Source organism: Mauremys mutica, chromosome 21 (assembly GCF_020497125.1).
Source record: "Mauremys mutica isolate MM-2020 ecotype Southern chromosome 21, ASM2049712v1, whole genome shotgun sequence".
Classification (NCBI taxonomy): domain Eukaryota; kingdom Metazoa; phylum Chordata; order Testudines; family Geoemydidae; genus Mauremys; species Mauremys mutica.
The window spans coordinates 18,973,129-18,988,953 of NC_059092.1; the positions used below are offsets into that span (position 1 = coordinate 18,973,129).

The window sequence follows — 15,825 nt, forward strand, 5'->3', positions numbered from 1 at the left end:
GGAGGCGAAGGACCTCCATGACTTTAAGATTAAGCTGGATAAGTTTATGGAGGGGATGGTATGATAGGATAACGGGTTTAGTCAATAGGTCAATAACATGCCACAATGGTAATTAGTACAAAGGGTCAATGATAGGATATTGTTAGCCTTTTTCCAGAGGGTCTGGCTGGAGAGTCTTGCCCGCATGCTCGGGGTTCAGCTGATCGCCATATTTGGGGTCGGGAAGGAATTTTCCTCCAGGGTAGATTGGCAGTGGCCCTGGAGGTTTTTCGCCTTCCTCCGAAGCATGGGGCAGGGGTCGCTTGCTGGAGGATTATCTGCTACTAGAAGTCTTTAAATCATGATTTGGAGCATTCAACAGCAGAGTCAAGGGAGAGAATTATTTCAGGAGTGGGTGGATCGGCTTATGTGGCCTGCATCTTGCAGGAGGTCAGACTAGATGATCATAATGGTCCCTTCTGATCTTGAATTCTATGATTCTATGAATTATAGGCCTGTCAGCCTGACATCAACCCCAGGTAAGATAATGGAGCAGCTGAAACAAGACTCAATTAATAAAGAACTAAAGAAAGGTAATATGATTAATGCTGATCAACATAGGTTTGTGGAAATAGATTCTGTCAAATTAACTTGATCTCTTTTTTAAAAAAAGATTACAAATTTGGTTTATAAAGGTAATAGTGTTGATGTAATATATTTAGACTTCTATAAGATGTTTTACTTGGTATTGCATAATACTTTGATTAAAAAACTAACATGGCCCACATTAAATGAATTAAAAGCTGGCTAACTGATAGTTCTCCAAATGTAATTGTAAATGGGGAATCGTCACTGAGTGGGTGTTTTTCTAGTGGAATCCCGCAAGGATCTGGTTTTGGCCCTATGCTATTTAAACATTTTTATCAGTGACCTGAAACAAAACAGAATCATCACTGATAAAGTTTGCAGATGACACAAAAAATGGGAGAGTGGGAAATAATTATGAAGACAGGTCATCAATATGGAGCAATCTGGATCCCAAGCAAACAACGTGCATTTTAACATGATTAGATGTGAATGTATAGCTCTATGAACACAGAATACAGGCCAGGGTGGGGGACTCTGAAAAATATTTGAGGGTCATGATGGATAATCAGCTGAACACAAGCTTCCAGTGTTGCTCTGTGGCCAAAAAGGCTAATGCTATTCTGGGATGCATAAACGAGAATCTCGAGTAGGAGCAGAGAGGTTATTTTGCCCTTTATTTGGCATTGGTATAACCCCTGCAAGAATCCTGTGTCCAGTTCTGATGCCCACAATTCAAGGAGGATGTTGACAGATTCAAAGAGCCATGAGAATGATTGGAGGATTAGAAAACCTGCCTTACAGTGATAGACTCAAAGGGCTCAGGCTATTTAGCTTAACAAAGAGAATGTTAAGGGGTGACTTGATAACAGTCTATAAGTAATTACATGGGGAATAAATATTTAATAATGGGCCGAGAAAGGTCTAACACGATCCAATGGCTGGAAGTTAACTCCAGACAAAATCAGAATGGAAAAAAGGTGTACATTTTTAATACTGAGAGTAATTAAGCATTGGAACAGCTTACCAAAGGTCACAGTGTATTCTCCATCCCTGATCACTTTTAAACCAAGATTGGGGTTTTTTCCCTAAAAGATCTGCTCTAGGAATTACCTTGGGGAAATTCTCTGGTTTGTGTTACACAAGAGATCAGACTAGATAATCACAATGGTCCTTTCTGGCCTGGGAATCTGTGTATCTGAATCCATGGCATTCACATGCAGAGAGACAGGCCCCATCTACACTAAGAAAAAGAAGGGTTTAAAACACGACAGCTTACATGCTTTAAAATCCTTGTGAAGTCAAGGCACATTGTAGCTTTGACATGTGAGCTATCCTGACTGAAACACACACCGTTATCCTATTGCAGACATGCCTCCGGGACAACACAAACACCCCTGGGTACACTCACAGCGCTCGCCCCAGACACGCACAGAGCATGGCAACTCTCCCATTGACTCCAGTGGGGCCAGAACTCCAGCCCGACGTTTCTAACACATTCACCCCTATAGTGTCGAGGTCCCTCTTGTCCCACAGAAACATACTCCCCTTCCCACTTGCATGGGAATCTCCCTCTCCCGCTGTAGCCAGGCTGATTCGGGTTCTGTTCCCTGCGTGCTGTGGAAAGTGGGCGGGCAGTCCGAGGCAGATGGGCAGGTACTTACGTGTGCAGGCTGCAGACGGGGGATCTTGTGCTGCCCGGTAGTAGCTGCTGTCACAGCGGCACACCTGTGCAGCCCGGCTCTCTGAGTAGCTGTGCAGGGGGCACTTGGCACACAGCTGGTCACCAGGGGCTGACTTGTAAAATCCCAGCTCGCAGGCTAGAGGAGAGGGGGAAAGGAAGCAGTCAGAAGGCAGCACCCAGCGCAGACTCATCCACTGGCTTGGTAAACCCCATATCTAGACACTGAGCTCAATGTCCCTAAGGGAAAGATACTTGCTCTGTGAGAAAGCTCCACTCCTGCCCCTCCAAAGGGACCTCCCAGCTCGCTAGCTCTTCCCTGTCCCTTCTAGAAGCCCTGGAGAGCCCAGTGGCAGGGGCTTCTGAGTCCCTACGTGCCTCTGCATGAAACTGACCCAGGCTCCTGACTGGCTCTGCCCTGCCGCTGGCTACAGTGGCCTCCTAGTGCCGTCCACCAGCTGCTGCTTCCCAGCACGAGGCAGGGGAGCAGCAGCACAAAGTAGGCAAGACACCCAGGCAAGTTGAGGGCAGGGAATTAATTCCCTGCTAGAGGAGGAGGAATGGCCTGTCCAGGACTCCGCTACTCCTCACCATAGCACCCCCTACAGGCCTCCTCATATGGTTCATGTACCACATGCTGGGTAATAATATGAGAGGCCTTCATGCTCGTAAAACAAAATTAAACTATTAAGAGAACTATTTCCAGCAGTGCAACCAGTGCAGCTGACATTCCAGCCATGTGCACACAGACTGACTTCCTGGGCCCTCCTCCAAACTCTGCCCTCCTGCTGCAACCGGGGCTCCTCCCTCCAAGTTGCAGGCAAATTGCTACACCTGGCGCATGGAGATTGGCTAATCCTTGTTGATTAAATGCAGAACAATATTTTCAGTGGGATGCAGCTGAGTTGTATACCCTGGGCTGTGCTGGCACTGCAAGGCAAGGCGGAGGGACAGCTGGGAGCTTTGGCTTCTCTTTCTCACCAAGGGCAGACAAGCCTATGTAGGAAGGAGCAGAATTGCCCAGGAGAAGCTGACAGTAGTTTTGGGGTAACAGGTGACGGGAGGAGAGGGAAGGAGGGAGCAGAGGAGCACAGTAGCTCAGGGCCAGTTCTAATCCCTTCCCTCCTTCTGCAAAGCGTGTCCTTCCAGCAGCTCTCCCTCTTCCCAAAGCTACGGTCAGCTTCTCCTGAGCAACTCCTCAGAAACATGGAGAGGGCAGCAGGGGCCTGAAGCTGCCAGAGAAGGGTCTTCTCCCTCCCCCTCCACCCCCCCGCCCCGCCTCAGCTGCTGCTCCCCACCCTGACGAGTATGGGACAGCGAGCTTGACTGAGCTTCAATGTGCCATGGAGCCTGCCAGGTAGCACAATGAGAGTCTGGACGAGAGAATTAGGGTCTTATCCCAGCTCCATGGGACCCGAAGCAAGTTACTCAGACCCTAATTTGAATACCTTCATTTTTGTGTGCCAGGCTTCATAGAAGATTAGGATTGGAGGAGACCTCAGGAGGTATCTAGTCCAACCCCCTACTCAAAGCAGGACCAATCCCCAACTAAATCATCCCAGCCAGGGCTTTGTCAAGCCGGGCCTTAAAAACCTCTAAGGAAGGAGATTCCACCACCTCCCTAGGGAACCCATTCCAGTGCTTCCCCACCCTCCTAGTGAAATAGTGTTTCCTAATATCCAACCTAAACCTCCCCCTCTGCAACTTGAGATCATTACTCCTTGTTCTGTCATCTGCCACCACTGAGAACAACCGAGCTCCACCCTCTTTGAAACCCCCCTTCGGGTAGTTGAAGGCTGCTATCAAATCCCCCCTCATTCTTTTCTTCTGCAGACTAAATAAGCCCAGTTCCCTCAGCCTCTCCTCATAAGTCATGTGCTCTAGCCCCTGAATCATTTTCATTGGCCTCCACTGGACTCTCTCCAATTTATCCACATCCTTTCTGTAGTGTGGGAAACAAAACTGGACACAATACTCCAGGTGTGGCCTCACCAGTGCCGACTAGAGGGGAATAATCACTTCTCTCGATCTGCTGGCAGTGCTTCTACTAATGCAGCTCAATATGTCCCATTAGCCTTATTGGCAACAAGGGCACACTGCTGACGTATATCCAGCTTCTTGTCCATTGTAATCCCCAGGTCCTTTTCTGCAGAACTGCTGCTTAGCCAGTCGGTCCCCAGCCTGTAGCAGTGCATGGGATTCTTCCGTCCTAAGTGCAGGACTCTGCACTTGTCCTTGTTGAACCTCATCAAATTTCTTTTACCCAATCCTCCAATTTGTCTAGGTCACTCTGGACCCTATCTGTACCCTCCAGCGTATCTACCTCTCCCTCCAGTTCAGAGTGAACTTGCTGAGGGTGCAATTAATCCCATCATCCAGATCACCGATAAAGATGTTGAACAAAACCAGTCCCAGGACCGACCCCTGGGACACGCCGCTTGATAGCGGCTGCCAACTAGACATCAAGCCATTGATCACTACCCATTGAGCCCAACAATCTAGCTAGCTTTCTATCCACCGTATAGTCCATTCATCCAGCCCATACTTTTTTAACTTGCTGGCAAGAATACTGTGGGAGACCGTATCAAAAGCTTTGCTAAAGTCAAGATATATCACATCCATGGCTTTCCCCCTATCCACAGAGCCAGGCTTGAGGTACATCAGTTACGTGCCTGAGGGGCTTGGCTTGGGCAACGTTGCAACTCTGGCAATCTCATCGTGAGTCTGCTGACGTCTGTTGTTTTCCTTAAAACATGGCGGCGCATGGGAAACTGAGCTTTCATTTCACAAAAGAACGTTTCCAGCCCTCCTGGTGGTAGGGAGAAGCCGGAAAGCATGACCTGCGCATGCACACACCGTCCCCCTTCCCCTGGAAGGCAAAGAACCAACAATTCTTCTCTTTGGAAATCTTGAGCCAATCCGGTGGATTTTGGCTCATGATTTCTGATCATCAGGGCCTGGCCATGCTGCTCCAGGCACCTATGTCTGGCCTTTGGCCTTCACCTCTCTGGGCCTGTTTGCACAATGCAGAGGCCAGTATGCACCTTCCTCCCAGCTCCACTCCCCAGCTGTGGGAGATGCACTCACTCATGCCCCGAGCTGGCAGGGCTCGTGCATGCAGCGTTAGTGAGGTTGCTCATCCTCTGGATTTGTGCTTTCTGACCAAGGAGCCGGAGCTGATCCCCCAAATTAGGGGTGGTGAAGTCAGAGCCAATTTGTCACTGCATGCTGCTCCCATTTATCAGCTCTGGAGAGACAGCTGGCCAGGAAAAATGGGAACACAAAGCATGACAAATTTTCATTGAGCAGGAGTTGTAATCATTTAGAATTTAATGTTGTAAAGAAATGTTAATTACCTGTGGCGATGATTCACATTTATTTTAGATGTAGTCAAGGGGAAAATTATGCTAAATTACCACTGTTTATACATGCTCCATACAAAACACAGCACTGGGCCAGAGCTGGTGTGAATGTGCGATGGTGTCTTGGCTGTGACACAGGTCAGACATTCAGCCAGATCCATGTGGCTGCTTGTCATCACTAGGATGCACAAAGTCCCCCGAGCAGACGAGGGAATCTTGGTCAATGTCTCTGATGGAGCCAGGACATGTGTAGTGGCTGTTTCAGGGCCATGGGAGGGAGGGTGTGTGTGTGTGTGTGTGTGTGTGTGTGTGTGTGTCTACACGCAAGATGGCTTCTGTGGCAGGCATGTGAGACAGTGTCTGACAGGCTATGCTAGAGCTAGGGTGACCAGACAGCAAATGTGAAAAATCGGGACGGGAGTGGGGGGGTAATAGGAGCCCATATAAGAAGAAGACCCAAAAATTGTGACTGTCTCTATAAAATCGGGACATCTGGTCACCCTAGCTAGAGCAGGAGTCCATGTAGTAGAACATATGGATTGTTCTGTGGGCTACATAGTCCTCCCGTATCTGCATTGTGGGCGACCGTGTAGATAATGACTGTGTCCTTGAGCTGGCACCTATTGGATCAAAAGCATGTTACGATACCTGTTGGGATGTCCCCCTCCCACAACCTGGTCCTGCTAGGAAACACAGGCCCATAGAGTGTGGGAGAACAGACTCTCACTCAATGATCAGAGGTGAGAAGAACAAACCAGCAGGGAATTGCCATTGGGTAAAAGAATTTAACAGGCCCCACAGACACTGCTCTAACACCCACAGAATGCAATAAAGAACGAGATCTCGTCGCTAGGTTATTTAACCCACCCTGTAGCAGGAGAAGAATTCCATAGAATGGTCCAAAACAACCTACAGCAAAGTTCTCCCGCTCTATACAGTGCTCCTGGACATTTCCATCTTGGGAGAGCCCCCTGGGGAGTGGTCCAGGAGACCTTGGGGATTTATTTCGATGTATATCAATGCTGCCCAAGGTGTTCTGACAGACAGCTGTAGGCAAAGAACATGCACAGGACAGCATGGATCAGGAGTCACAAAACACTCTTGTCTGCTCCATCGCCCCGCCCAGGACATCTCCTCCCACATACACTAGGTCAGCTCACCCCTTCCTGGGCTCGCAGGTAGGCCTGGCAGTGTATCCTAGGCTGGAGACCAGTAAGCTTGGCTCTAAACTGGGGCCTGGCAGCCTAGCTGCTTCCACTGAGCTGAACTGCCACAGGAGGAGAAAGTGAGTTCCTTAGGTCACTGGGACAGGGACTGGGTTGAATTCCCTGAGTTTCAATATATCCCTAGAGTCTGATGACCTGGGGCTGCCATGACCAGAGCTCGGGGGACGTTGCCAAATATAGTCATTAGAATCCTTAAACGATCACATTCTGCTCCCTTCCTAGAGCGGGGAATGGCAGCTCTCCAGTTACGATTACTGAATATTCACGGAAAGCCAATGTCAAGTTCTGCTGGGCGCCCTCATGCTGAGAGGTTTGTTCATCGAACGGGGAGTAGGGACATCATGTGACCTAGCTGTCCAGTCTGGTCAAAAGAGATTGAATTCTATCTTTCTGCCACTCACAGAACAGGATTGTGAAGGATCCCAACGCACCCATCCCTCCCCACGGATGGCCCTCCACCTCTCGGAAAATCACAGTCTGCCAAAGCAGGAATATTCACCCAATAAGGTGTTGTGAATTACTAGCCCAGCTCTAGCTTAGATGCAGTGCCACAAAGTCAGGGCAGGACCTGGGATGATCACGAGGAGCAGGGTAATTAGAGCAGTGGGGATGAGAGTGAGGAATGTTTACGTGGGTCCCCTTCCTCCTCTACACACACGCATACACATGTATGGAGCACATATGCATGACAACCCTCAGGGTGTGTGTAGGAAATCTCTAACCCAAAGCGCTTCTGCCTCAGGCTCTCAAAGCACATACACGTGCATGAAATATACACTTACTTCCAAAGCCATAACCGGCCATTTTAATGCCATCTGTAAAGGGAAATCATGTCTTACTAATCTATTAGAGTTCTTTGAAGGGGTCAACAAACATGTGGACAAGGGGGATCCGGTGGACATAGTGTACTTAGATTTCCAGAAAGCCTTTGACAAGGTCCCCCACCAAAGGCTCTTACATAAATTAAGTTGTCATGGAATAAGGGGGAAGATCCTTTCATGGACTGAGAATTGGTTAAAAGACAGGGAACAAAAGGTAGGAATAAATAGTAAATTTTCACAATGGAGAGGGATAACTAGTGGTGTTCCCCAAGGGTCAGTCCTAGGACCAATCCTATTCAGCTTATTCATAAATGATCTGGAGAAAGGGGTAAACAGTGAGGTGGCAAACTTTGCAGATGATACTATCTTGAGCAGTTAGTTAAGACCAAAGCAGACTGTGAAGACCTTCAAAAAGATCTCACAAAACTAAGTGATTGGGCAACAAAATGGCAAATGAAATGTAATGTGGATAAATGTAAAGTAATGCACATTGGAAAAAATAACCCCAACTATACATACAATATGATGGAGGCTAATTTAGCTACAACTAATCAGGAAAGAGATCTTGGAGTCATCGTGGATAGTTCTCTGAAGACGTCCACGCAGTGTGCAGAGGCAGTCAAAAAAGCAAACAGGATGCTGGGAATCATTAAAAAACGGATAGAGAATAAGATGGAGAATATATTATTGCCCTTATATAAATCCATGGTACACCCACATCTTGAATACTGCGTACAGATGTGGTCTCCTCATCTCAAAAAAGATATACTGGCATTAGAAAACGTTCAGAGAAGGGCAACTAAAATGATTAGGGGTTTGGAACGGGTCCCATATAAGAAGAGATTAAAGAGGCTAGGACTTTTCAGCTTGGAAAAGAGGAGACTAAGGGGGGACATGATAGCGGTCTATAAAATCATGAGTGATGTTGAGAAAATGGATAAGGAAAAATGATTTACTTATTCCCATAATACAAGAACTAGGGGCCACCAAATGAAATTAATGGGCAGCAGGTTTAAAACAAATAAAAGGAAGTTCTTCTTCACGCAGCGCACAGTCAACCTGTGGAACTCCTTGCCTGAGGAGGTTGTGAAGGCTAGGACTAGAACAGGGTTTAAAAGAGAACTAGATAAATTCATGGAGGTTAAGTCCATTAATGGCTATTAGCCAGGATGGGTAAGGAATGGTATCCCTAGCCTCTGTTTGTCAGAGGATGGAGATGGATGGCAGAAGAGAGATCACTTGATCATTACCTGTTAGGTTCACTCCCTCCGGGGCACCTGGCATTGGTTGCTGTCGGTAGACAGGATACTGGGCTAGATGGACCTTTGCTCTGACCCAGTACGGCCGTTCTTATGTTCTTATAATGATACCAACATCACATGGTTTCTGCTCTGCGCGTCCCACCACAGTGATTGGAATCGGTGGCTTTGCTTCCGGCACAGCCCATCCACACATCCCAGCCTGGTGCTGCAGCTCCCCCTCTCCACATCCCAGCTCCTGACGCCTCCTGGCAGCCGCTGCCTGCACTGGGAGGTCTCTGGAGCTGGCAGTCTTGTATCAATAAGAGAGAGTGTGGGGCAGGCTCTGCCAAGCCATCTGTAGCTTGGGCCATTTGTTTACCTCCCGCTTATCCTCTGGGAACAGAATAACATCTGCTAATAAGCTGGCAGGGTAGCAGAAATGATAGATGAACCTGTCAAGGAAATGATAGCCAAGGATCAGCCACACTGCGTGTCCAAGTTGGTGTTGATGGGGGCTAGAACTCTGCCTAGGGAAGCGATCTGGAGAAGGAAAGGCAGCTTTGGTAGTGGCGGGAGGCGGAAGTGCAGCCTGCTTGGAGTTCCTGGCTAGGGTCCTTCTCTTTTCTGTTCTCCTCAGGAGCATGAATGCAGGCTGCAGCCAAGAGATGTGTGTGCGGGAGTGGGGGGTACGGCCAGGAGTAGCAGCGACGCTGGGTAACCCTCTTGTGCTCAGCACCGGGAGCCAGGCCTCAGGATTGCTCCATTCACTGGTCATGCAAGGAAGCAGCTAATGGTGGAAGTCAGCAATGGGCAGGACGAAAAACACTCCCCATCTCTAGGGACTCAGGGCTACCATGGGCACATGCCAGCTGCCTGCATAGCCCCGGAAGGCAGTTCTCTTCCAGGGATTACAATGGCATCAGAGAACATTTCTAGTGCTGATATCATTCCTGGAACTACTACACTGGGATTGATGGAAAAAAAACCAATGGCACAAAATAGTTTCCTCACCCACTGGGGCAGGAACCCCACAGTCATGAGAACTGCCACTCGGTATGTGTGTACGTGAGACAGACTGGCATGGAAATGAGCCACACAGACAACCGAGCTCAGCTGCCAATCTGCTTTTCTTCTGCATTTCAGAGGCTGCTCGAACATGGTGGCAGGGACATGGCAACGGAACAAGCTCTCACGGGACCCAGAGAGCCCCAACACTGATCAAAGGCAGCAATGAACCCCCTCTCCAAATGCAAACGCTCCATAATTGATCCACGCGAGGTTTCTGGGAAAGGGACATGGAGCACTAGGAAGAAACTTGTGTTAGATGGTGTCCTGCGTGACATGGCTTCGTTGAGTTAGTTGGTGTTGCCTGTGTGCACCTCCAATAATTCAGGTGTTAATTTCTGCCCCATGAAGCTGGCTGCTCCCTCACACCCACAAAGATGGTTCCTCCTGCTCCTTCCAACCCATGAAGTCAACTCTTACTGCTCCCTCAGGTCTAGAGAGCTGGCTGTCACTACATACGCCGACGCACTAGGGTGACCAGACAGCAAGTGTGAAAAATCAGGACAGGGGGTGGAGGGTAATAGGAGCCTATATAAAAAAAAGACCCAAAAATCGGGACTGTCCCCATAAAATCGGGAGATCTGGTCATCCTACGATCCACACAGCTGCCAGTAACTGCTACACTGCAACTTTGCAGCTCCCTGTGAATTCCCCCACAGACAAGCACAGACACCAATGGCTGCTCCTTGGACCTGCACAGCTGCCGACAGCCCCTCCCACGAGGGCTAGTTCCAGCGTTTTTGCCACCCCAAGCGGGGGAAAAAAAAGCCGCGATTGTCTCTACCGCCACCGCTTCATTCTTCGGCGGCAATTCAGCAGCAGAGACGGACTGAGGGACCCGCTACCAAATTGCCGCCGAAGGTCCACACGTGCCGCCCCTTCCCGTTGGCCGCCCTAGGCCCCTGCTTGCTGCGCTGGTGCCTGGAGCCAGCCCTGCCTCCCAGACTCACATGACTACCTGCCACCTCCAAATTGGGCCCACAAGGGAATGTGCCAGTGCTAAGCAGCCACTTGTCACTGCCCCCTCACACTGACATCACCACCTGTCGCTGCTTCCATAACCCACACAGCCAGTAATTGCCCCAGGCCTCCCCCCACGGTATCCTCACGGCCACTGCCCTCTAGTCTAACCTGAACACACACTTCCCTCAATCCACCTCTGCCAGCCGTCGCCACTTCCTTCAACCCAACACCGCTTCCCTCAACCCACCACTGCCAGTCATCGCCACTTCCCTCAACCTGACACCACCAGCAATCGCCACTTCCCTCAACCCAACTGTCATCACTCCTTCAACCCACCACTGCCAGCCATCGCCACTTCCTTCAACCCAACACCGCCAGCCATCACCACTTCCCTCAACCCAACTGTCATCACTCCTTCAAACCACCACTGCCAGCCATCACCACTTCCCTCAACCCGACACCCATGGTATCCTCACGGCCACTGCCCTCTAGTCCTCTAACCTGAACACACACTTCCCTCAACCCGGCACCGCCAGCCGTCGCCACTTCCGAAACCCAACTGTCATCATTCCTTCAACCCGCCACTGCCAGCCATTGCCAATTCCTTCAACCCACCACTGTCAGCTGTCGCCACTTCCCTCAATCCGACACCGCCAGCCGTCACCACTTCCCTCAGCCCGACACTGCCAACCATAGACACTTCCTTCAACCCAACACCGCCAGCCATCGCCACTTCCCTCAACCCAACTGTCATCACTTCTTCAAACCACCACTGCCAGCCATCGCCACTTCCCTCAACCCACCACTGCCAGCCATCGCCACTTCCCTCAACCCGACACCCACGGTATCCTCATGGCCACTGCCCTCTAGTCCTCTAACCTGAACACACACTTCCCTCAACCCGACACCGCCAGCTGTCTCCACTTCCCTCAACCCGACACCGCCAGCCGTCGCCACTTCCGAAACCCAACTGTCATCACTCCTTCAACCCACCACTGCCAGCCATTGCCAATTCCTTCAACCCACCACTGCCAGCTGTCGCCACTTCCCACAATCCGACACCACCAGCCGTCGCCACTTCCCTCAACCCGACACTGCCAACCATAGACACTTTCTTCAACCCAACACCACCAGCTGTCGCCACTTCCTTCAACCTCTTTATAACAGTCCTTAACATAGCTGAAAACTGTTACTAGGTCCTCCCTCAGTCTTCTTTTCTCAAGACTAAACATGCTCAGTCTTTTAACCTTTCCTCATAGATCAGGTTTTCTAAACCTTTGATCATTCTTGTTGCTCAATACTGGACTCTCTCTAATTTGACCACATCTTTCCTAAAGTGAGGCCCCCAGAAGTGGGCACAATACTTCAGCTGAAGCCTCGCTAGAGTTAAGTAGAGCAGTACAGTGACCTCCTGTGTCTTATGTAGGATACTTGTTAATACACCCCAGCCTGAGCTTTGCCTTTTTCACACCTGCGTCACATTGTTGATTCACATTCAGTTCACGATCCACTATAACCTCTCTGGCCTTTTCCGCAGCAGTCTGCCTTGCCAGTTATTCCCCATTTTTGTAGCTGTGCATTGGATTTTTTCCTTCCTAGGTGAAGTATAGTGCACTTGTCTTTACTGAATTTCATCTTGTTGAAGTCAGACCAATTCTCCAATTTATCAAGGCTGTTTTGAATTCTAATCCTGCCCTCCAGAGTTTCTGTCACCATGCCAAGCTTGGTGTCACTGCAAGTTTTATAAACATACTGTCCTCTCTGTTATCCAAGTCATTAATGAAAATGTCCAATAGATTATCTGGGACCCTTCCCGTTTCTTCTGTCTACCCATCCAGCCTTGCACCAAATCCTGTTGCTTCCCCCTCTGTAACATTTCTAAATCCCACCTATCCTCTCTCCAACCCTCCTGCCAACACCCGGGGTCATGCCAGGGCTGCCTCTTGTAGCTTCGACCTTTCCACTCTCCCTCACACACCCCTATCCAGACTTCAGTCTATCCAACAACCAGAATAACCTTCCATCCCTATGCTACCCCATGGGCCCCATCACTGGCCTCATCTTCTTCCACCCACTCTCTGGACCAAATTCACCATGGTGTAGCCACACAGAAGGAATCACACAAATGGTGGAGTGGGCCCACTTCCATGCGTATTGATTCAGCTCATGTCTGGGTCTGACCCCTTGTGTGGCAGTGGGACCCCAGGCACAGTGGAGGTTGGGACTGAATGGGAGAAGCACTTTGCTAGGTGCCAGCACCCGTACGAGCAAGAGACAACATAAGCCAATGAAAAGTATGGTACAACCCCCCCGCCAAAGATAATGAGAACACACTGACCCCTCCTGATGATAAGGGCAGGATGAGAGTGTGATGGATAGAGATGTTTTGATCCAACCAACATGTGCATGATAATGGGTGGTAACTAATCGCATCAGAGGGGCAATACATAACTTATTTGTACTGGGTGTCGGTGTCCAGCCTAGAGGGCACTGGAAAGTCCCGCCACTGACTGAGCTGCTCCATTGTCACAGGCAGACATTGATCCGGGGAACTAGGACCACGCTTCAGCGACAATAAACCTGACCGAGTGCCTTTGCTAATAAACCAGGCCTCCTGGTCTCTACGGGCAGTTTGACTGGCCAGTGCAGCACGCAGAGAGAACACACACACGCAGCTAACATATGACAACACTGCACAGAGCTCTTCTTCAGGTCTGGGAAAGGAACTGAGTAAATACAGATAGTTCAGCAAAAGTATGAGCCACTTCACCTTGACGGGTCCTTTAGAATACGTGCTAACTACTTATGCTAAACTCTCTGTTCACTCCTGTGTCTAGCTGTGACACCGGGAGCACCTTTCCAGGCCTGAAGAAGAGCTCTGTGTAGCTCGCAAGCTTGTCTCTCTCACCAACAGAAGTTGGTCCAATAAAAGATATCCCCACCCCCGTCTCTCACATACATTATTTACAGTGGAGCAGAATTCACCCCAATAGAAGAGGAGCTGGTGTCAGTAAGAAAGACAATGGAGAATTCTTTCCAATATGAGTTTGGCCAGGCTGAAGAAACCCTGAGTGTGGGATTACCAGCCAGTGCAAGCAAAGGGCATCAAATTCAGCTGCATGGCAAGTTTACAGGTTTTGCAGCTGACTAATGGAACAGGTCGAATCCCACAGGGCCATGTGCTAGCAGCCAAGAACGGAGAAGCTCTTTGTTTTTTCTAGTTGTGCAAAGTGGGGCCCTGGCCGTCCAGGTTGGCAGTGTCCTCAACTGAATTGTAGTTGCGGGCAGTGTTCCAACAGGAAAGGGGGAGATGCAAGGTGTGCGTGTTTTTGTGTTTCTGTTGTGAAGTGAACTGTGGAGGAAGTGGCAGGATTGACAGGCCTCTGGTGAGCCACACAAGGGGGCAGCACAAACAGCACTCATGCAGCTCCCCCCAGTGTCACTCCCCACTGGCCTGACCATGTTTGTGACGTGCGCACCCTGCCCAGTGGGAGCTAAACGCATTTCCCATGTGGGTCATCAAATAACATGTCAGTCAGTACCAAGGGCTGATCTGAATGGGCAGCTTCCCAGAGACATGAAAGATTCCATTGGCCTGATTCGCCTCTGCTTTTCCCTTGTGTTGTCAGTTCTACCTCTGCTGCAAAGCAGGGTACAACACCCCCAAACCACAACCCTCTGGGCCCATTCTGCGGACTCATATTGCCTGGGTGTAACTGACAACACGGGAGGCTGGACAGTGGCCCATCAGTGCAAGAGGGATCACAGCACACAGCGGAGCAGGTAGAATTTTGCAGTCAAAATGTAATTATGTTGGGAAATATTCCTCACAATGGCTTTTGGTGTATGATGGACTTCCCAGCTGAGTGATGCTGCACGCTGCTATTGCGGAAGGGAATTTCCAGAGGGCTGAAGTCCCCTAATTTCCTGGAAACCTGAGGCAAGTGCAAAGACTTGGTGGGCTCAGAACAGAATCCCGTGCGCTAACTGCATATGACACAGCTTGCAGGAGATGAGCGGGACCCATGAATTACCTGGTAGGAGTCTGGGTGAAGGGACTTCTGGGAGAATGTCCTTTCCCAGGAGCCACACAGCCAGGTTATTTAGTCCAATGGTCAAAGAGGCCCCCAGAGATTTGAAACCAGAAACATGAATGATTTGTCTTCACTCTCCAGGCCTGTCTGGGCCTCTCCCTGTCGTCTCTCACACGCTATCAGCCCCATCGCCAGCTTTCAGTTGTTAAACATTTTCCTCCCAGCTCCATTGCACTTCCCTTCTCCTGTGGGAGGAGTTCGGTTAACATCCACAAAGCCAGCAACTCCCACCCTCAAACCCCTTTTGCTGCCCAGCCTACAAAAAACTCGACAAAGCTGGGCAGCCAGTGAGCCGTGAACACAGCCCCCTACGCTGGCCTGAACACCCGTGTTCCCTCCCATGTCTACCTGAGCCCACAACTGCTTTGTCTCTTGTCTTAGACTCTGATTCTCTGCTCTTTGGGGCAGAACCTACCTGTTTGTTTCGCATTTGTACAGCGCCTGGCACCACTGGGCTCCAAGGCAATGCAAATAAATATTGGTAAGAATTGAAGAGAAAGGTCAGCAGCGCCCTGGCCTGGGTAGGGCAGGGGAAAGCCGGCTATCTGGGCCCTGGTCCAGCGGGGTTCTTACTATGAAGCCACATGGGTGGTGGGGAGGCAGCATTTTTCTTCTTTTTAATAAAAATATCTCCCTGCGTGTGAACTGAATTCCAGGCGCATCCTGGTAGGTTGGAACCCTGACCCAAGTTGGAAGACTCTTGGCCCAAGTTATTGGAGCTAAGCCACCTTGGGAAGCACCAGGGCGGGGCCCTGTGCACCCCAAGTATTCCCAGGCCAGCTGTCCAGCTGCATCTCTGCCCCATGGG

General features: G+C 49.9%; 1 protein-coding gene across 4 annotated transcripts in view; it reads right to left on the reverse strand.

Moving 5' to 3' along the window:
* Window positions 1-15,825, reverse strand: part of EPHA8 (EPH receptor A8) — a 133,565-nt gene that overhangs the window by 41,980 nt on the left and 75,760 nt on the right. For all 4 annotated transcript variants that reach the window (XM_044996385.1, XM_044996383.1, XM_044996384.1 and 1 more), the window contains exon 4: window positions 2,229-2,384. In XM_044996385.1, the coding sequence (XP_044852320.1) occupies window positions 2,229-2,384 (156 nt within the window). The remainder of the gene's footprint in view (window positions 1-2,228; window positions 2,385-15,825) is intronic.